General features: G+C 43.9%; 1 protein-coding gene across 2 annotated transcripts in view; it reads left to right on the top strand.

Moving 5' to 3' along the window:
- STRN3 (striatin 3) overlaps positions 1 to 23391 on the top strand; it is an 839725-nt gene that overhangs the window by 329165 nt on the left and 487169 nt on the right. The window contains exon 8 of one of the 2 annotated variants that reach the window (XM_069209059.1): positions 11675 to 11785. The exons of the other annotated variant lie outside the window; for it this stretch is intronic. Within the exon in view, the coding sequence (XP_069065160.1) occupies positions 11675 to 11785 (111 nt within the window). The remainder of the gene's footprint in view (positions 1 to 11674; positions 11786 to 23391) is intronic. 2 annotated transcript variants of the gene reach the window in all.

Genomic DNA, 23391 nt, shown 5'->3' with positions numbered 1-23391 from the left:
CTAGAGATAAAATGATCTCCCTATTTATACATAATGCTTCTGCAGGATGGTACACTCCCTGGCATTGGAGGTGCAGCTTGTGTGTAGCACTGAAGATCAGTGTCTGTCAGTGACTTTCTGCTCCCCTTGCTGGTTTTAAGTGATTGTAAACAGCACCACAGCTGTAAACCTCCTCCCTTCTCTGCTTTGAAGGTCTGTGGATAGATAAGGCTCTTCAAGTGTCTTTTTCAGGAGAGATCCATACATGCCTCTTGTATCCATTACCACAGATGACCAACGCCTTCCCTGCCCCAAGTTTGTCAACACTGGACAGAGCTCTGACGAAGTTCACTGAAAAGACATCACTGGCGCTCTATAAATGCCTATTTGATTCCTTGAGATTATTTTAACTTTTATTGGGCCAGTACAAGTCTTAGCATTCATTATTGCCTTTGTAGTTGCTCAGCACTAATATATACACTGAAATATGCAGTAACTGGATTGCCCTACATTTTGCTGCCTCTGCACGATTTATTAAATGCATACCTGCATGGTTCTGTGCATGTGTAGCAGTCCCAGGATAGAAAATTGGACTCAGCAAATTATCTTCACAAGAAAGTAGGCAATAATTATGTAAAGGTAGCGTAGGGCACAATCACTAAACATGTACCTCTATTGTACAGTGTTTTGTGTTTTCTTGCAATTTTTTAGGGCACAAACTCAACATGAAGTTACTGGAGCACTGTTACGCCAGCCATCCTTAGGGCCGTCTTACCCCAGACTTTTTGACTTTAATAATAGTTTTGTTGCTGTATCTTTTTGTTGGCTTTAGGACTATGAGCACTTTACCACTGCTAATCAGTGCTAAAGTGCATGTGCTTCTCCCTTAAAGGGGTAATATTGGTTTATCCCCAATTGGCATATTTAATTTACCTGAAAGTCCCTTGTAGAGTGGTATACCATATACACAGGGCCTGTAAATTAAATGGTACTAGTGAGCCTGCAGCACTGATTGTGCCACCCACTTAAGTAGCCCTGTGAGCATGTTCGGGCTTGCCACAGCAGAGCCTGCATGGGCAGTCTCACTGCCACACAGACTTGGCATCTACAAATCTCTTTCCAACTCCAGAACTCCCCTTTTCTCACATATGCGTCACCCTATCGTAGGCCCTTTGTAGCCCATAGGACATGGTGCCATGTAAGCAAAACGGTAGGACATGTACCATTAAGTTTTTCATGTCCTAGTAAGGAAAATCTTTAAGCTGTAATTTGTGATCTGAGAAGAGTAGCTGCACCATGTTTAGTACCATTGGAATGATTGTATTAAAACCTCTTTATTGGTAAAGTTAGATTTATTATTTCTGTTTTAGGAATGCCAATTTTAGGAAGTGAACATTTCTCTGCACTCTCTGCCATGTGTGCCTACAGCCTATCTCCAATACAAGTCTGGCTTGGGCTAGGTGACATCTGCACTTGTGCGTTTCCTTCAGACATCCTCAACACAGGATACTCGGCTACATTCGCATTCATCTGCATACTGATGGGTCTTCCTGGGGAGGAGGTTGAGAAGGGCTCGCACTTAGATTTCCAAGGGTAGTGACTAGAGTTCACACAAAGGGGCTGGTTACCTCCCACTGGCTGTCTGGAGCAGAGACTCACCTGAAAGGAGGACCTGTGCACTACACAAGGGTTCTTTTTAATCATTCCCCACATCAAAGGCATTTTCTTGTATAAGTACTGGCCCTCTTGACCCATCAAGGAGTACACTTTTGGACTCAAGGGGACTCTGCTGGAGTAAGGACTGCTGTGTGCCAGGATCTCCACTTTAATAGTTTTTACTGTTTCCCAGGAACTGCTGTTATGCCCTGTTGTCTGATGACCTCTACCGTGCACACACCCCCCCAGATCAAAAGATTATCCCTCTGGATCCCAGAGTGTCCTCACCGGTTTGCTCATCTGCCCTTCCTGCTAACGACATCTTGAGGATTTGTGCAGCTTGCACTCAGCGACGGTGTCCGAGCCCCTTCTTGACCGGGATGCTGCCCCACAGTAATGGCAGTGCGCCGAGCTGAGGCACTTTTGGACCCAAGTGGAGGCCATCACTGCACCCATGGGTGACACTCCCCCCCCCCCCCCCCCCCCCCCCCTTATATATAAGGGAAGGCAAGATTAACGGATCAGCCTAGAATCACAGAGTGTTGACCCAGTGCTGAAACAGAACCCTGGTTCCCCAGTTCTAAAGTCGGTAGCTCTAGCTGTAACATCTCGTTACACTTCGTCCGTACATCGCTAGTTTACGCGAATGGGCAAAACATCAGACAGGTCTGGACTGGGAAACAAAAAGCAGGCCTGATTAAAAAAAAAAAAAAAAAAAAAAGTTGCACAGCAGTTGATTTGTTGTCCAACATGGTTTAAAAAAAAAAAAAGAACAAAAAACTGCTTCAGTGCTGGCTGTGTCATGGCACTTAAAAAAATATATATATATATATTCATAGCATTTATTTATTTATATATATATTTTTTTTTTTTTACTTTGTCATGTTTCAGAGCAGCTCATCTATCAATTGTCTTATCAGGGGCTCTAGACTGATATGAGGGTATGGGGGTTTTCATTTCTATTTTTTTTTTTTAAAGTGTTGTGTAAATGGATTTTTCTGATGTAGGCATTTAATGAATTTCATTTTGTTGATGCCTAGCCTGAGAAGGACTGTTTAGTCGATCTAGATTTCTTTCTGCTATAGGGTTCCAGTAATAGCAAGTCTGTGGTTCTTGTGATTTGTTGACATCGTGAAATGTGTACTTTCTGTTTGACGCAAATAGGGCTGGTCTTCTGTATTGCCTTATGGGTATTGCAGGCTAGTTTGGGAGGGGTGCGATTTGAGAGATACCAAGATGGGTGAGTTGTGGTTGAATGTCCTGGATTTGGAGGAAAGTCTGGCTACGTTGTGTAGAGTTGATCTGAGAGGTGTCTGGTGAGTTTTGGGGCCCCTTGCTGTAATCTTGTCTTGAGAGGACAAAGACTTGAACAACTTACTTGAAATCCTCTGTTGGAATGAATCCTTTGATCCCTCTTCATAGCTTAAGTTGAAATTCTTAAATTTTCTATTTTGTTCATGTGGTCCTGAAAGTTTAGAGGTTTGTCTGTGATTACTCCCGGAGGTTTGGTGCTCTCCAGAACAATTAGTTTGTGGTCTTGCAGGGAGTGGCCCTCGAGCCACTTGCGTGCTGGGGAGTGACTTTTGTGGGAGGAGAGCAGGAGAAGTGCAGTTTTGACTAGGTTCAGTTTATGATATTGAATTGTCATCCATGATAGGATTTCATTGAAGATTTGCGAAGCAAAGGTGAAGTCTTTTGAGGAGGTGATTTTCAGGTAGCACTGTATATCATCTACGTAAAAGTGATATTTGAGGTTTTAGTGCCTGAGAATAGCAGGTAGAGGCTTGATTTATATGTTGAAAGGGGTGGTCTAGAGTATGGAGCCTTTGGGAACTCCTTGGTGAGGTTTTTTCATTTCATAAGAGCTGCTCGCTATTTTGACCCATTGGCCTCGGTTATCAAGAAAGGAGGTCAACCAACTAATGACACTGCCCCTCCAACCCATACTGGTTTCGTGAGTTCATAGCGGGGGATGTTTGGCTGTGTCAAAGACTGATGTTACGCACAGCAGGAGGCTGCATTCTCCATTGTCTATGATTTGGAAGGCATAGTTGACAATTTTAAAGATAGCTGTGTCAGTGCAGTCTTGCTCTAAAGCCTGTTTGTTCATCATCAAGTATGTTGTTTTCATTGAGGGAAGATGTGTGTTGCGCCTCCACATAGCTCTGTAGAGCTTTGACCAGTAAAAAGAAAGTGGCGATAGGGCAGGAGTCAAATCCTTGTAATAGTTTTTTATAAGGGGGAGTAGCCCAAATGTTGAGCAGGTCTCAACTTTGGTTTCTTGCTTACTTGCATGGGTACTGGTTACATCCCTGACCTTGAAGACTCCCGTCCTCATGTTAATGTTTGCTCATCACGTGGATGAACTGCAAGCACAGTCAGTGAGCCCACTCTTCACCATATTTTTTCAGTACCCATTGATGCTGAGGACTAAGGGGTGATCTTATCCAAAGTTGTTATTCCCTTCCCTGTTGGGTAGTCCAGCACTCTTCCAACATTCTTTGCGCTACCTCACCCGTGAAAGAGGTTGGATCCCAAAAAGGTTTTATTGCTTTAGATACATTGTACCTAGGTCCACTGAGTGTGTGATCAGCTTTTTGTTGCGTTCTCCTGTGCAGAAAGGAGCTTGCTGAGGTGAATAGTCCCAGAAGGTCTGAGGACTTATCATAACCAGGGTTGCCAATAATTTATTGTCATGTGTGGTGCCTTTGGTTGTCACCTGCCAGACAGGAATGTGGGTGTTGGTGTATATGTTAACAAAGCACTAGTGCTTTGACACCCACTTGCGGCAGGGAGGAAACTTTGCTTGTTTGGTTCAGCAAGACCTTTTGGTCTTAGACCACCCCCACAAACCCTCTGCCTTGTGGCGAAACTGCTGTGGTACATATTCTAAACAGCGTAAAATCCATATACACAAGGACACAGGAAGAATCATAGCTTCTCTTCCACCAACAATCAAAAGAAAATTGACTTTCCAAGAAACTTTAGAAGCTGGGCCTCCACTTGGTAAAATATTTAAACAAAAGGAGAAACTAAAGCACCACATCAGCTTTCACCACCACATTTTCCTTTACTTCCTGTTTCTCCACCACCACCCTCACCTACACAATTGTCTACAATCTCCTACCTAAACACATGGGGGTGATTTATACGACACTCCCCAGGATATAGATCCATGGGACTTATATGATTTACATCCTATCCCTCCTAATGATCCTGATTTATACTGCAAGACCATCTCCCCCTGAAGATACCACTGCCTACAATCAGGTTATAGCTAGGGGCAGCTGCGTATCATAAGGTACAATTACATACAGATCCCATTCAGGATGACTTTTTATTTGATGCCCTAACATCTACTCATAAGGAGTATCAATGTCTCCCTATGCTCCCAGACATGCTTAAACATGCAGAAGACATTTTCAAGGAACTGGTAAAATCTAGAATTATTACACCAAGGGTGAATAAAAAGCATAAATCTGTACCCTCTGATCCGGTTTTTATTAGGGCTCAATTGCCACCTGACTCTATAGTCGTTAGTGCCGCAAGAAAGAGAGCAAATAGCCAGTCTACATGGGATGCCTCTCCTCCAGACAAGAAAAGTCGTAAATGTGACGCAGCCGGAAAGAGAGTAGCAACTCAAGCTGCGAACCATTGGAGGATTGCAAACTCTCAAGCACTTTTGGCAAGATATGATAGAGCTCATTGGGACCAAATGGAAGACTTGTTACAGTACCCTACACCAGAAAAGGGCACAACAGATAGTAACAGAAGGGTATGCCTTTTGCAGTAATCAAATTAGATCTGCTATGGATGCAGCAGACACAGCAGCAAGAGGTATCACCGCTAGTGTCATCATTAGAAGGCACACATGGTTAAGGGCTTCAGGGTTTAAACCAGAAATTGAACATGCAGTGTTGAATACGCCCTTTGATAAGCGCAACACCTATTTGGGCCAGAGGTTGATACCACAATAAAAAGCTGAAAAAAGATCTGATACAGCTAAAACTATGCATACCCTTTATACTACACCCACTTGGGGCACTTTACGTAGTCCACAGTTTAGGGTTGGTTTCAAACCATCAACCTCAGAGCCATCTACATCTCAACAGAAACAAGGGCCACATTTGTACAACAGAGGCTCCTTCAGAGGCTCTTACAGAGAGAATAATTATAGAGGGAAAGTTAAATCAACTGCCCCAAGAGATTCTTCCACCTCAGCCAAACAGTGACTTTTTACAGATCCCCACACAGCATACATCTCTTGTAGGTGGAAGGTTGGAATCTTTTTACCCACAGTGGCACAACATTACTACAGCTCAATGGGTTCTATCAATTATCCAACTAGGTTATTGCCTAGAACTTATCGCTAAGCCACCAAACGTTCCTCCTTGCTTGCACAAACTTACTCTGGAACATCTCAATTTATTAAAACAGGAGGTACAGTCACTACCACTCAAAGGTGCCATAAAGATGGTTCCTATATCCCAACAAGGGTCATGAGTGTATACATTATACTTCCTCGTACCAAAGAAAGATGGTACTCAGACCAATCTTAAATCTCAGACCCTTCAGTCAGTACGTTCTGTCAGAACACTTTCACATGGTCACTCTACAGGACATCATTCCCCTGCTACAAAAACAAGATTACATGATAGCATTAGAGCTAAAAGATGCTTATTTCCACATTCCCATATATCCAGCACATCAGAAATCTCTAAGATTTGTTATACCAGGAAAGCACTGCCGATTCAATGTACTACTCTTTGGAGTAATAACTGCACCAAGGGTATTCACCAAATGCCTGATAGTAGTGGAGGCATTCCTCAGAAGACAACATATACGTGTCTTTTCTTATGTGGACGACTGGCTCATAAAAGCCATTACAATTCAAACCTGCCAACGGCACACTCGGTATACAGTGGACACCCTACACAATCTAGGATTCACAATCAATTATCAAAACTCTCACCTGCAGCCAGCAGAAATACAACAATATCTAGGAGTGTTTCTCAATACTCAATCAGCATTAGCATATCCAAACCCAGTGAGATTTCAATCTTTCACAGTCTCATATCTCAACTACAATACAACCACATTTACACAGTGAAGTTGGTCATGAAACTATTGGGTATGATGGCATCATGCATAGCAATAGTACCTAATGCACGCCTACACGAGAGCACTACAGCAATGTCTTACGCATCAATGGTCTCAGGTAAAGGGTCATTCATATTCAGGCTATAGTGTTGTTGGACCGCCAGACTTTCCACTTTCTGCAATGGTGGAATCACACCAACTTATCAAAAGGGTGGCCCATTCAGGCCCCCTTACCACAGACCATAATCACAACAGATGCATCAATGATAGGTTGGGGAGCCCATCTCAACAACCTTACCGTACAAGTGGAGTGGAACTCATTCAAGAAACTTATCACATAAACCATTTGGAATTATTAGCTGTGTTCCTAACACTCAAAAGATTTCAGATACAAATCGCCCACAAGACAGAGTTGATAAGGCCAGATAAAATGAACACAATGTATAATCTGCAAAAACGGGGGAGGCCATATTCATCTCAGTTGTCCCTTTGGCACAAACAATTTGGAAATGGGCAGTGCACAATCATATTCAACTATTAGCGGAGTATATTGCAGGGATACACTATCAACTAGCGGACCTCTTAAGCAGGGCGCAGCAACAAGTACACAAATGGAAGATTCACCCACAAGTAATTCAACAATACTTCCAAATGTGGGGAACCCCAGATATAGACCTCTTCACCGCAAGCGAAAACACAAAATGCCCGAACTCCGCATCCAGGTACCCACACCCTCAATCCAAGGGCAATCCTCTATGGATCAATTGGTCAGGTTTATTTGCTTACGCTTTTCCGCCTCTCCCACTAATTCCATTTTTGGTCAACACGATTCACCACACCTCCCTTACTATGATACTCTAAGCTCCCACCTGGGCATGTCAACACTGGTACATATTGGATCTGTCTGTATTACCACATCACAAACTACCAAACAGCCCAGACCTATTGACTCAGAACAAAGGTCAAATCAGGCATCCCAATCCCAGTATGCTCAACCTGGCAGTTTGGCTCCTGAGGTCATAGACTTTGCAGTCTACAGCTTCCATCTGAATGTATGGATATTCTAAAGGAAGCACGCAGTCCTTCAACTAGACCGTGTTATTCAGCTAAATGGAAATGTTTTGTATATTACTGTCAGCCCAAAAACATTAACCCACTTAAAGCGTCCATACAGGATATCGTCTGTTGTTTTCTTCATTTACAAAAAGCAAATCAAGCATATTCCGCTATTAAAATTCATTTAACAGCAATAGCTGTTTACCTCCAAAACAGACAGCATACTTCTCTCTTTAGGATTCCTGTTATTAAAGCTTTTATGGAAGGCCTTAAAGGAATTATTCCACCTAAAATTCCACCAGCTCCTGCATTGAATCTTAACATCGTGCTCACAACACTTATGGGTCCTCAATTTGAACCAATGCATTCTTGCCCTCTCCAGTTTTTGACATGGAAGGTTGCTTTCTTAGTACCAGTTACTTCCTTAAGAACAGTCAAGTATTCACTTTAGAAGAACCTTTCTCTCAAATTCACAAGAATAAAATAGTCCTTAGGATGAACCCTAAATTCCTACCAAATGTAGTGTCACCATTTTATATCAGTCAGTCGAACTGCCAGTCTTCTTTCCACAGCCAGATTCAGATGCTGAAAGAGCTCTTCATACCCTTGATGTTAAAAAGGCTCTCATGTATTCTATAGTTAGGAAAAACAAATCAGAAAATCTGAACAACTCTCTGTGGCTTTTCAACAACCTCAAGTGTAATCCTATTTCAAAACACGAATAAGCCAGATGGATAGTAAAGTGTATTCAAACTTGCTGTCTTGAAGCTAAGACAGTTACTAGTAACTCCTAAAGCACATTCTACGAGAAGGAAATGAGCTTCAATGGCATTCTTAGGAAATATGCCAATGGCAGATACATGTAAAGCAGCTACATGGTCCACACCACACACATTTACTAAACACTACTGTGTGGATGCATTATCCCGACAACAAGCAAATGTTGATCAACCAGTATTTAAAACTATTTCAAGTAACTCCTACAGGCTAGCCACCGCTTATATTGGGGGGGGGGGGTACTGCTTTACAGTCTATGCAAAGCATGTGTATCTGCAGCTACACATGCCATTGATCTAAAAAATGTACTTACCCAGAAGACCTCTGTTCGTGGCATGTAGTGCTGCAGATTTACATGCACCCTCCCTCCGCCCCTGAGCATGTAGCCGTTGTGATACTTTATTTGTAAGTATGTATATCCATTGCATGGACATCTTTTTCTCTAAATTTTTTTTATATATATATATATAATATAATAATGTGTGTGTGTACATATACATTTCTACACTCTTTACTTAACCCTCCTGTGGGAAAACAATGTTAACAAAGGGTTTGATGCCCATGCACACTATCGCTGAGATGAGGAGTCACTCGATCTCGTGACTCGAAAACCTTCAAAGGAAAACAACTTGTAACACTCTGAGCCCAACAGTAGATGGCTAACTTATGCAAAGCATGTGAATCTGCAGCACTACATGACACGAACAGGTAAGTAATATTTTCCATATCACTTGATCCAGGGCACATCTAGAACTGATAAGAATACAGAATTGTGGATATACTCTCGAACATTTCCAACAATGTCCTAATCAAGAGCCATAAGTTTGTGGTAAGGATTGCAATCAAACTTATTCCTAAGGCAGCATCTTAGAGTGCAACCTCATTGATCTGGGAATCATTACAATCATGTTTTGCATCTGGAACTCTTGTCTCACTCTCTGAGGTAACTAAAATGCTCCTAGATTCCATAAAAGACAAACCTGTTCATCTTAGTCACTTCTATCTTAAAAAGACATTCCCCATGTCTCTGACACGTCAGACCATCTGTCTACTTCTTGCAGAACACTGCTGTGTTAGGGGGGGTAGTTTCAGTAGCGTCTTGGTCTAGAACTAGATATAAGTCTAAACACATATGCAAGAAAAAGTTACAACTTTGATGTAGGTGTGTACATACATGGTTTCCAGCCAGATAAAATGTCATCTATCATTACATGATACCAGTGAGCTAAAGGCATCCCTTGCATAACTATAGGGTTTGCAGTCAGTATTTCAAAGCACTGCTTCGAGATCAGTTGACAAACATTGTTTTGATTGTCACTCCAAAGCTTGTAATATGGAGGGACAGGCACTTTACTGAACCTTTTTCCTAAAGGTTCTCAATCTTCTCTGTGATCTTTTTTGCAGACAGATGTGTTTAGCTTGGCACTTTATTTTACTGTTTGCATAATGGATAGAAACCAATGATGTAGGAGGAAAAGTTAGTTAATTTGTAATTCAAGTTCCCATCATTGCTATTCTATCTCAGTTCGTAAACATAAAGTACCCCTCCTCCAAAACTACCTCTTATATTAAGATGTTATACAATACAAGGCTTATATTTCATCTTTCCTCAAGCAGCATACCTGAGCCTCCTGAGCATGGTGAAGTGGGTTCTGAAATGCAGAACAAAGTTCTATTTATGACTGCCACAGCAGCCTATACAATGGAAAATCTGCTTTTTGGATTCACAGTCAAAAATACTTTTCTTGAGTTGGTTTAAACGGCTATTTTAAAGACAAGATGAGGGCAGTAGGTTGGCTCCGGTTGTGCTGTTTTCGGTTTTTAATCTCAAATTGAAATTGTATGCATTTAATACTTGTTACCGGATTCTGCATATAGAAAGTCTACTGTGTGACCTAAGAGACAATAGCCACGATGGAGAACTAAAATTACAACTTAGTAACTTTTCCTCTTTAATCCTTTCTGAAATTCCCCTAGATCCAAATTGTCTAACATTTGGCACCTTTTCACCCAGAACAATCACTGATGTCCACAAACATGTTGTCTTCTTTTTCTTTTAAGCATACTTATTCTGAAGTATAATTTGCACCCTTCATATCATTATTTAGGATTTAAAATAGTTAAAAGTCGTTCTGAAATCCAGAAATCGCATTGTAAATCAGAATTCACTTAAAGGTTCCTTGGTATGTAATGATGAGGCATGTGCATGCAGGGAAAAACTGGAGTGCATGCTTTCTTCCTTTACTCTTTCTGGAATGCATGCTTATTGTGTGGGAGGAGAGGCAAACGTGCTGCTCTTCCAAATGCTTTGCTTTTGTTGATTTCCAATTAACTTGTCTTAGAAATGGCATAATATTGTCACTAACAGGTCACTGTATCCCATTAAAAAGAAGAATAACTAGCTTTTTGGTTTGACTTATTTGTAATTTGAGCTGCACAGAATCAAGCAGATAGGTCAGGTAAATATCCAAGCTTTTCAGCATACTCCCTCTTGTCAGGAAACTGCTGCGAAGGATTTGTTATCCACATTATTGTTAGCATTTTTGTCTCAGAAATTGGTGGGGGTGGGATGTCTGAAGGGCAGTAAGCCCCACCTACATCGAGTACTGGGAATATAGACGTATCAACAGCTGTTCAGCTCCTCATCCTTCCAGGTGGAGTGGAGATTTATTTAAGCACACATTTATTTGCCCCATCCGCTGTCTGGGAGTGGGCCACGCCCACAGTTGCTTGAATCTATCTTTGATTGCTGTGTGTTCTTATTTGACTTAAACAAGGAGGAAAAATTACTGACACTGAAAAAATATCCCATCCGAAAGTACTAGTAAATCTCTGATTTGTTACTCAATCATCCACAAGGTAATGTTTATTCAGATATTGTGTGATGCTTTCTAATACTAAAGTGAAGATGTTGTGCTGTTAGAATTATTGTATTTTAGAGTTTTTAATCTAACATGTTCCTGAAAGTAGAAAAGTAAGGGTGCACTTTTATGTTGAAACTAACAATATATCTATTAATTAAAATGTGTTGAATTCTAATAGTTACTAATTGCCTGCATTGCCAACGGCTGTATTTCTTTTTCTTTTAACAATATGCTGCATGCAGACAAGGATGACCTGTCCCCAACTGCTGAGGTTTGGGATGTAGACCAGGGGATTATAAGTAAACTGAAGGAACAGTACAAGAAGGAGCGGAAGGGAAAGAAGGGGGTGAAGAGTAAGTGCTCATACTTATCATTTAAGCACTCTTTCTGTTCTAGGCTGAATATTCATCTGGTATCTGTTTACTTCATTGAGGTTTTTTCCTTAACTCCTTCACTGTCAACTGGTGGTAGGGTTTTCTTCAGTGAGAATCACAGCTTACTTTTTCTGCATGCATTGCTCGAATTTTTTTTTTGTTTATAAATTTGTGAGTTTCCTTTCTTTTTCTAAAAAGCTTCCACACTGAACCAATTTATTTCTACCCTAAGTAGCTCATAATGATAAAGAGCAAACTATGTACCCCAAATTATCTGTCAAAAATAGCATCAAGCTTAATAACGGAAACTATGAAGGACGGAACTGCCTGCTTGTTACCAGTCATGACTCAGTACACCAAGGTTCTCTTCATCACTATTGCCAACAGTCATTCAAGCAGCAGTGCACACTTTCCTGATGTGTTTCTGTTGGCTGGTGACTGAAGAGTGCACACAATTGCAATTTGTACATTGCTGGAGTCTGTTTGTTGCAGCTTACCTTCCCTTCCTTTTCTGTAGGTTAACTCTACCACCCTTTTTCCCCATGCCCTTTTTTGGTTCATGAGAGTACCAGTCCATGTCCTAATTTCACAATGTTCTGTTACCCTCTTGCAGGTGAGTAAGGAATTGCATCTTTGTTTGGTAATCTACTTGTGTTCTGGTCATTTATGGGCTGACAACAAGTGCATTGCTTTTGCATTGGACCAAGGGTGTTTGTAGGAGGCTGGCCTGGCTTATAGTGGGTACCTTGTGGTACTTACACCCTGTGCCAGGTCCAGTTATCCCTCTAATCCCTTATTAGAGGTGTTTCTAGCAGCTTAGGCTGTTAGAGGTAGCTATGGCAAAGCAGCTTAGGCTGAACTAGGAGACATGCAAAGCTCCTACTATACCACTTATATCATATAGCACAATATCATAAGAAAACACAATACTCAGAGTTACTAAAAATAAAGGGTCTTCATTTTAGTGGCAATATGCCAAAAGTATCTCAGAGGATACTCTCACTTGGGAGGTAAGTTATATACACAAATTATATGTACACAAACCCAAAACAGGTAAGTAACAGTAAGAAAAGTAGTGCAAACAATATAGAATCACAATAGAATGCAATAGGTAGACATAGGCCTAGTGGCAACACAAACCATATACTCCAAAAGTGGAATGCGAATCACAAATGGACCCCAGGCCTATGGGAGATTGTAGAGGGTCGCTGGGACTGAGAAAACAGTAAGGGTGTCCAAAATACCCCACTCCAAGGCCCTGAAAAGTAGGAGTAAAGTTACCCTACTACCCCAGAAAGACAGTATAGTGATAGGGGATTCTGCAAGAACCACAACTGCTACCAAAGCTCTGAGGACGGATTCCTGGACCTGAACACCTGTACAAGAAGGGGTCTGAGTCACGCAAGTGTCGGAGGGGGGGGGGATGCAGGAGCCCACTAAACCCCAGATGAAGGTGCAAAAGGGCTGCCTCCAGGTGGAAGAAGCCGAAGAATCTGCAACAACGGATGGTGCCAGGAACTTCCCCTTTGGATGTCCCACGGCGTGCTGGAGGATGCAGGAGTGTTTCCACGCAGAAATACCACAAACAAGCCTTGCTAGCTGCAAGAGTCGCTGTTGAGGATTTTGGGTGCTGCTGGGGCACAGGAAGGACCAGGCTGTCGCCCCTTGGAGGAGGAGACAGAGGAGGCGCTCAGCAACTCAAGAGAGCCCCCACAGAAGCAGGCAGCACCCGCAGAAGTACCGGAACAGGCACTTAGAAGATCTGAGGACAGCGGTCAACTCAGAGTCACAAAGGAGGGTCCCACGACGTCGGAGTCCAACTTAGCGAGTTGGGCAATGCAGGACGGAGTGCTGGGGACCCAGGCTAGGCTGTGCACAAAGCAAGTCCTGGAAAAGTGCACGGAGCAGCTGCAAATCACGCAGTACACAGGTTTGCTGTCTGGCGTGGGGAGGCAAGGACTTACCTCCACCAAATTTGGACAGAAGGGCCACTGGACTGTGGGAGACACTTGGACCCAGCTCCTGTGTTCCAGGACTTTCCTGGATGAGCTCTTGGAAAGGGTTACATGTTTTGCTATTAAGACAGCTGGAAGCAATATTTGTTTCATATGTTGGCATACTGTGTGCTAAAGGAGCCTTGTGATTCTTGTAGATAAATTGTTGCTTTACATATGCACCTGCTGATTTATTGCACTTGAATGTGTAAGGCATTGCTGCAGGGACTCCATTGAAAATCACTCATAAGAATATTTTGAGATTGTGCTCCACTGATGGAGATGCACATATACCATTGACTTACATGATGTGTGATAGTCACTACAGCCCAGTTTATCCTACAAATGTTCTTACACTATTCTGACTGTCTGCAGCCTGGGTGGGCCTAAAGATTCTTTTGGTTTCTGACTGAGGCAGAGCACCCATTCCTTCCATTGTCATTAGGACATTTGGGCCTCCTTTATGAACTAAAAACAACACATCTTTGAGGAAGATCGGATCCATCACTGCTGGTGTGGGATGCACAGTAACATTGCTTCCCTAGATCGAGTTTACATTAATGGATATACACTCTATAAGCCAGAGAATGAGTTAATGGCAGGGCACGAGGTACAGGCCAGTGCCTGATGAGCACAGCAAGCACATTGTTGTAGCAGACAAGAGGCTGACATAGGTGTTGCTGTGACAGTGCTTGTGAAATTGTAATAAGCAGTAAGTGTAGAGAAAAAAATAGTTTGCTTTGCCCTGACCTCTATTTTTATTAGTCGACAACAGTAGACTTCCCAGAGCGTTGGTTTAACGTCATCTAGTGATCTGAGTTCTATTGTGACGACATCTTCCTGATGGCCCCTTTACACTCCCACCTGAAAAGCTTATGAAGAAAAGCTTAGGAGATAGTGAGTGAGTGAAAGCTCACTTCCGTCACTGGAATACAATGTGCCTTGGACACTGCTGACTGTCTGCAGAGAAGATAATACAAGAATTTTAATAAAAAGGCATGCTTATAATTGGGTGTTTGGATTCAGGTGTGAGGTTCAGCAACTCATGCTTAATGTGCTACATGCACTTGAAAGGCACATATGTCTGATGGAGAGCATAAGTGGATGCAATTCTAAGAAAAGACTGAAAGAATATAAGAGGACACCTTCTCTACAGTGTTCGGGACTTTTGGAACCACACTGGCCTTATAATGGCTGGAAGGGTAGAAATGCAATATCTAGTAGAAGACAGTCTTCAGTTATTCCATATATTCTGATAAGACACATCATTAACAGTGTCCTCATATCCAGCAAGGCAATTTTTGTTACTCAGTAGCAAGAGCAAAACGCCTCAATTAGGTTTAACATGCTTTCTCCTGGTCACCAAACACCTGTCATTGATAATTGAGAGAGTTGCCATTTCAGTGGAGGGATCTCATCCAACACATGGCTCCTCAACAGTTCACAAAGGCTGCTGTCTAGAATTTGATCACCTCCCATCATTGACACTGAAGAAAACAAGAACCATTTACCATTAATGTTGTATGAGATGGTTCGGACTGTTGAAGAGGATAGCAATTTTAGTTGCTGAAGGTGCTGTACAAGTAGTGTTATTGTAGCGGAGTGCGCTGGGAGTGAATTTAGTACACTTTTGGAACTCAAAGAATTCCCTCCCTAGGCCTGTTCTGGACCTAAGACTTTCAAACCAGTGTTTACAGATTATCCATTTCAAAATGAGTACCTTTCAGGATAGGAATCCCTGTTGCTGAAGGGAGACTTGAACAACTCTGTGATTTAAAGGGTGCACCCATTTAATCTTCCAGTGCTTCTGTTGGAAACTTCTAACCACAGAATCATCACATTTAGAATATTCCTCAGGCACCAGTCTGGATTAGGAAGGTTTAACAGCAGTCCTACTGCATTCCATAAGTGGTGTCATGCAGCTCTATGCCTGCCTTGTTCCACCCTGAAAGTGATGGAGCCGAGCCTTTAAACATTGCTCTGGGGTTCTGCTTTCTTTCCCTCTGTTAATGAATTCCTTCCAAAATCCTTTCCAGTGCACAAAGGAATGATGTTCTCACCTGAGAATACAGAGTTCAGACCGTGCTGTGACTGCTGGAAACAGTTGTCAGTTTAGAACCCGCTTGAGGTGTGCCTCTGCTGTATGGGCTCTAGGCACAACTCCAAGTCAAGCAAAGCATGTGCTGACATGCACCCGAAGGTGATACAGAGCTGGGTAGCGGAACGGTATGCTCCCAAACACCCAAAGAAGTCAAATAACTTGCAAACGTTCAGCTCCAGGTTCAGCTTGTAGACTTGTTTGCGCTCTCAAGGCTGCACCCAGGGCACATCCTCTTTGTGATCGAAGTCTTCTCTTAAGTCCAATTCTAAAGAGAAACATGAAAGGTTGAAGCAGGACTCGGCCCCCATACCATAACTATTTATAGAGAAGCCTCTAAACGATCATGCTCTCGATCCCCAGTCATGGAACCGATTCCTCAACTGGGTCCCATTTGCGCCCTGAATTTCCCAAGACGCCAGTGACGCCGCACTAGGAAGCCTTTAAGGAGGCAATGCTGCATATTTTTAGTACTCTTCCATCTCTCTGATGCATTTTTGGGTCACAACGAATCACAGGGGCCTCTAGTCAGTTTACCACCGTCTGATCTGTCTTTGCTGCCATCTGTGACACTCAAACCTGCTTCTGGGTCTGCCCTGACTCCGGTGCTGACTTCAGTTCCTGTTCTATGACCTGTGCCAGTTCTTCTTTTCCGATGCCGATCCACCTTCGCAGGAGCTTGATCCTCTGCTGACTCCAGTGTCTGATTTGGGTCCAGTTCTTCTTTAACACTGACTGAAGCCTTCCTCAGGTAGCTGTATACCTCCCTTGGTACAAGGTTAGTTTTAGCTCTTGGACTGTTAACAGAGGAGGGTGCATAATTTTCTTTAGTGATTAGACGTGCAGCTGAGGTCCGGGCCTGCTTCTGCCTTCAGCTGTAGTGAAGGCTAATGTCCTCATTGAGGTACTGCACTTTTGTTCAGCATCATCTGAGGATTTGTTTTTCATTTATCGAAGCCCTGACTGACACACTAATTGGATAATTGAGCGAAGCCTTGCTCTTGTCCATTGGTGAGTAGGCAAGTGTTCAAGTACCACAAACTGCGACCGGGTGACCTTGACTTTCACGTAGCATCTGACTTGTGAGAACTTAATGCTTCATGTGTCCACCTGCAAATTTAACCCTAATGTGTTCCCCTGCAACCACTCTGACAGGGAATGAAAAAAACATTGAGTTCTTAGAAAAGCAGATGTTGTTTTCCACCACCATGGCATGGAGGTCAGTCAATACGATCTGTCTGTTACGCCATTTTACACATGCCCTCTAGGACTTGGCCAGCAAGATCTTGCTATTGCTCCTGAAGAAGTGTCAGGCCTCTTTGTCTCAAACCATTCAAGGAGGCTGGAACACAGCTAAACATGTCATTGGGATTGTGCTGGATACTACTTTCTGCTTGGGGCATGTAGTGTGCCTCAATGTGGTGCTCCACCACCATGAGCAGATGTAATCCTCTGACTTTTCTGAGGACTTTGAAATGTTTCAAATAGATATGCCGTTATATGGGTCTCACCTTTGGCGAAAATGCTGATTCTGGCCTTGAGTGCTGTAAGGAAAGCAAAGCTACAGCAGATACTTAGCCTTTCAACCCCTGCCCGACTGTTTGCTCAACAGGCACATAGACACAGTCAAGCCCGGCCACTACTGCAAAAGTCAGCCCAGTTCTTTCATTGCCAGAGACTGGAATCAAGCAGGCATTGTGCAGGGCACCAGGGGATCTGTTTCACCCAGCCCTTCATCCCTGCAGCATCAGTCTCCAAGGCGCCTTTAGCGGCAGACAGCCGTTCCGCGGGAGGCAACATAAAACAACAAAAAAATCCAGGGTGGCAAGCCATTACGTTTGACCAATTGACCCTTCAGATCACCCATCAGAACAATGCCATCCAGCAAGCCAATCATTCGACTTGTAGCACATGACTTGTCACTCATTAGGATATCCAGGTGCCAACAGGGTCCAGGGTCTGTCGAGCAGCCAGGTTTTCAGCGTCTTACTGAACTGATGTAGAATAAAGGAGTTTCTGAGGTGCAGAGGGAGGCCATTGCAGGCTGTGGCTGCCAGTAGGCGGAAGAGCATTCTCCTGATCTGCTATGTTGTATATATGTGTGTGTGGTGGGGGGGGGGGGGGGATTGTTTATAAACCAGCACAAAGGACGCAGAGCATAGTGTTCTAAGTTTTTCCTGAATCTCAGGCAGTGGTTGTAGATGGGTCCGGAGTCATGCTGGGCCTTGAACACGCGGGTGAGGACCTTGATCTGGCATCTCTTCTGAACTGCAAGGCATACCTTCTGCCCCCTCCCCCTTAACTTCTTCCCACGTCAGGGTGGATTGTAGAGGAGCAGCAATCTTGCTGCAAGAGGTGCAAGCTTTACTTGCCAAAGGGTCCATTGAGAGGGTGTACTGGCCTTTGAAGTAGTTGCAGCTCGCTAATCCTGCTGTTTTCTTGCGCTAAAGAAGGACAGAGGCTATTATGCCCCAAGTTTTGTCTGCCCTGGATCTGGGCGACTGAATGTTTGTCCTAAGCCTTCAGGACGTTTACTTTAATGTGCTAGTCCTGCAGTCCCCACAGACTTTAGCTGTGGTTCATGGTCATCCTGCAGCCTTTTCAATTCGCTGTGCTACCCTTCGGCCTGACCAGTCCCCCTTCGGTGTTCATGGATGTGATGGCGGTGGACACCGCCGATCTTGGATGTTTGGCTATAGTGATTTCTATTGACAAATTCCTCATCTGCTCACTATTTCCCACTAGGTGCCAGACTCGATCCAGAAACTTTTCAGTGGTACCTCTGCATACCTGTAGGTGATGCTGTTCTACTCTAGAAATGACATGCAAGCCTACATTATGGCTGCACCTGCACACTGATGTCAGTTCCTTTCTTTGTTTCCCTTCTGATGCAGAACTTGCGCTTCCTCAGAGAAAGATTACTGCAATCTTTTTTCAAATTTTTAATGTTTGCAAAAGATGCCTAAAACGACAGGATTTAAGCCCTGTGATGACTATTGCAGCACATCTCTGAAACAGATCTCCCTTTTGTGTCTGGGATCAAGCAGCGACTCAAACACCTGCAGTGACTGTTCATGGATGAACTCACAACACCAAGTGGCTCTGAGTCGTGCTCCAAGGTTCGATCACGTTCCTGCTCCTGGAGGGACTAAAGCCATTTGCAAGGCTGGTCTTATTCGCTTTCCGGATCGCCCAGTAAGTCTAAAAAGAAACATAGGAAGTCAAAGAGAGACTCTAAACCACACCCCCCCCCCCCTCCCCACCCCAGAATCCCCCTAACCCCCACATCTGCCCCTCCCCGACATTCACAGCAGTTGTTGGGGCGGTGCTGTGGACCTACAACTTGCTCCTGGTGTTGACCTACTTGAGATCCAATCCTGCAACTGGTTTCTGGGGCCATCTACCATGCAACAAAAAATTCAAAGACTTTCTGGCAGCCATGCTCCAGCTCTTTGGCTCCTTGCTGACTCACTCTTGTGTGCCTTCGAGCCCCGAGGAGCCGAGAGGTTTCCTACATGGAATACAGATTAATTTGCCCTTTTCAACAGCTAGACCCTCAGAGTCAGTTCCGACTCCTCTGGCCCCAGTCTGGACTCCGTGTCTGGCACCACATTCCACACTGATCTTTGCTGCTTTGCTACCAAATCCATCTACGCCGGACTAGGAGCTTCCTATAGTACTGTCTGACTCCGAGATGGCACTGGTCTGGCCAGGTCTGATGACAGTTAAATCACTGCTTGCTCTTCCACCTCCACAAGGAAGACAACACAGAGGCCCAGCCACAGAGAAATCCTCTTCCTAAGCCATGGGAATGCGTAGGACAACTGAAGTCCTTAACCAGCTCCTCAGCATAAAATTAAAGACTAATACCGTACCAGTACAGGTTCTCATGGACAACTCTATTTACTATCCTATGGTATTTCAAAAGTCAGGGCGAAATGGGGTTGCATTCTAAGGTCGCACCGGACGTCTTCCGACAGTGGGATGAACCCTGGAAGGAAATCTCTCCTGCAGGTACATTCAGGCTGGAGTGGCGCACAGGGCTACTGTGTGCCTTTCTGCTTCGGCCGCCCCTAATTCAGAAGAACATTAAAAATGATGCTTGTCATCCTATTGATTTTGAACTGGGGCAGAAGAATGTGGTACCCAGAACTTCGGGGCATTTACAATTGTATTTAGATTAGGCTACCACTTTGGAAAGATATTCAGTTGCAGCAGTGCAGGGTTCTGCACCCAAGCCTGCTCACTCTTCATCCTTCCTGCGTGAAGATTGAGTGGCGGCCGCTGGCTGCATTTGATCTACTTCCTCAGATCATTTGTTATCCTCGCAGTCTGGCATACCTCTGTGAAACTTAGGTTGCTGAAACAAATTTTGACTGGAATCCAAAAGACAGATCCCTCTACAATCAACACTGGCAAATGTTTTTTTTAAATCTTTTGACTCATCAGGGTATTGCAGTAGGCACCGTTATAGGTTGTCAACCCTTTCAGCCTTTTTACGTGTGCTGGACCAAATGTCGTTGGTTAAATCCCTTACTGTGGTGCAGGTCATTAAAGGTTTGCACATATTCTGACCCTAATTATTTTGATGCCACAGTGGGATCCTAATTTGGTTCTGACATTCTTCATCAGTACCCCCTTTGAGCCAATGCACAACTCACACAAGGTGCTTGATGCATCTTTTAACTCTCAAAGCCATCTTCCGCATTGTGATCTCTTCCATTGGAGAGCACTAGGCTCTCTCAGTGCAGCCACCCTATACCAACTGTTTTCCAGACAAATTGGTGTTGACGACAAGATCATCCTTTTTGCTTAAAGTTGCAGCACCTTTTCATGTTGGATTATCCATCACCCTCCCAAAGTTATTTTCCCAGTTGCTCCCCTCAAAGAAGAGAACTTTATTGGTTGGATCTCAGATGAGTCTTAAACATTTATATTGATTTCACCAAAGACCCACTGGCTGGCCAGTCGTCTTTTTGTGGGGTTGTCTAGGTCAAAGAAATGTCAGTTTATAAGGGTGGCACCTATATGTGGCTCCACTCCCTCACTTTCGGGGCGGAACAAGGTTGGCGCAGAGCTGCACGCTCTCCCCTGGCACGAGAGCACTGCTGTAAATGCTTCCAGAGCCAGTCTGGAACCTGGGCAGTATTCTAATAGTGAGAATTCTGTAGTTAGATTATCCACCAAAAACAGCATTACCTAAGGTAAGTAACTTGTTCACCCACCATTGTCAATAGCTCAGATTTGTAGTAACAAACTGACCAATTCAGAGCACTACCTTTCGAAATTAAATCCTTTTATTTTGACTTTGGTTGCTGTAGATCTCAAAGGCCATGTGCACCTGTATCTGGATGACCTGCTGTTGAAGGGAAACACAGCTCAAAAATGGCAATCAGATACCACATGGAGTGTGACGTTGCTACATAGATGTTATATTAGGTTGATTTTTTTTCAGTTTTCGTTTCAGCTGCTGGGTATGTTGGCACCTGAGATGGAGGCTTAATTGAAAAGCCAGGTTTTCAGTTTCTTATCAAATTCTAGGAGGGCGGTGGAAGATCTTAGTGTAACGAGGTTATTCTGGGCTTCTGAGCCTGGTAAGAAAAGGCATGACCTCCATTCTCTGGCTCTTTGGAATGTGGGGAAGCAGAAGGTGGGCTGTGGTGTTAAAGCTGATTTGTTTCGTGACTGCAGCACTCTTGGTGGCTGTAAGTCATTGGTGGTAAATCAGGAGGGCTGCTTTGTACATGTCTCTGTTGTCGTCATGGATGTGTCTCCAGTAGCATTGCACCTGTTTGTAGTGTCATTTGGAGAGCCTGAGGCGTTCTTAGTACAGACCTGTCTGTGTATTGTACTATGACGTGGGAGCTTATCTTGAGTGGTGCCATGGTGTCTGGGTAGGATATGATTTATGTTTTGGTGAGCATAGTTCTTTGCTGATTGGGTAGGTGTAAACTGAGGCTGACAAGGGCATGGTCAGTCCAAGGGAGGGTGGTTTGCTTGTTTGTCATGATGTCGGTGAAGTTGGTGAATCACAGGGTCGAATAGATGTCCTGCAAATGTGGGTGGTTTGCTTATTCGATCCGTGAGTCCCATTATGCTCAGATCTTCCAGGAGGTTGGTGATTGTGGGGTCGGTGATATCCTCAAGGTGGAAGTTGAGGTTTGTGAGAAGGATGAAGGAGCTGGAGTCTGGCACTAAGGCCCAGTGAAGTCTGCGAGGGTGGTCCTGGGTTTCCTGATTCTGCCTCGTCTTGCACTATTGTAGTCTGGAAGAATTGCTACTGCTATGTCCGGAGTGGAGGTATGAATGAGCCAGGTCTTGTTGAGGGAGAGTAGGTCAGAGGAGATGTCATGCAGGAGGTCCCAGATTTCAGTGCTGTGTTGGACGATCAGGACGGTGTTCAGGAGATCGCAGGTCAGGGTGGGATGAGTGTAGTGCATGATGTTGTCTTAAGAGGCATAGTTGTGTGCCTGGTGAGAAGGGGTGACTGAGCTTGGCATAGCGCAGTAGAATCTGCTTGCAGCGCTGGAGAATGCACCTTCAGCACTGGGACGTGAGTGTCGGGTGCTGTGCAGGGATGAACATGTGAGATGAATGGCTTGGAGGGCTGCAGCAGCGTAGCATCTTGGGCTTTGTTGCTTAGGTGCCAGGCCAGGGGTCCTGGCGCAGTTAGGCTTACCTTTGATGCATCCACACTGTGGCTTTCATTAAGGTCTCAGGATGAGGGGAGATCCTTGGGATAGAGGGTGGGCTATATGAGCAAGCTGTGTGAGAATACAGGAGGAGGGGAATGTATGGTTATGCACAGCACTAGGACCAAAAAGACTGTAAAGGAGGCAAAGAGAAAGAGGAAAAAAGCCAAGGCCAAGATACAGAAAATAAAGGCCCCAAGGGCTACAGTGGAACAGAGTGAGAGTGAGCTGAGTGAAAGCGCTTTGAAGTAGGTTAGGAGGCGAGAGTGCAATGTTGAGTCTAAGGGACAAACAAGAGAAAAAGATGCACACAGAGGCAAAAGATGCAAAGAGTGGAAACGAAAAAAAACAAAGGGGCAACCTGGCACTAACAAAAGAACAAAAAATGGAGAAAATACAGGAGGCTGGGAGTTCTCAATCAAATGCAGTAAAGCAGACGTGGGCTCCGAAAGGGCTGGGCCTAGTTGGAGGACCGAGGCAAGAGGTGGTTAGGTAGGGCCAGCCAGAAACCATGAGAACTCTCCTCTATACCCTCAAAGTCTGAACTTAATGGATGCCTCATTCAATTTGTCTAACACAAAGGCCTTCCCTACAGCAGAGAGAACCGGTGTTTATGTAGTGATTCGTCTTTACAAGATATCACTGCCTCTAATGGTGAGGCAGGTAAAGAAGTTGGTAGGAGTGATTATTGCATACCGTTGGTCCCAAATATACCACGCAAATTAAAATAATTGTTAACACAACAATGATCTCAATTGACTGGCATTTTGAGGATCTTTTGTTATCGCCCACAGTAAATCA

This window comes from Pleurodeles waltl, chromosome 9, assembly GCF_031143425.1.
Source record: "Pleurodeles waltl isolate 20211129_DDA chromosome 9, aPleWal1.hap1.20221129, whole genome shotgun sequence".
NCBI classification, from domain to species: Eukaryota; Metazoa; Chordata; class Amphibia; order Caudata; family Salamandridae; genus Pleurodeles; species Pleurodeles waltl.
The sequence above is the reverse complement of the archived record's forward strand: the minus strand, read 5'-3'. Positions and strand labels throughout refer to the sequence as shown.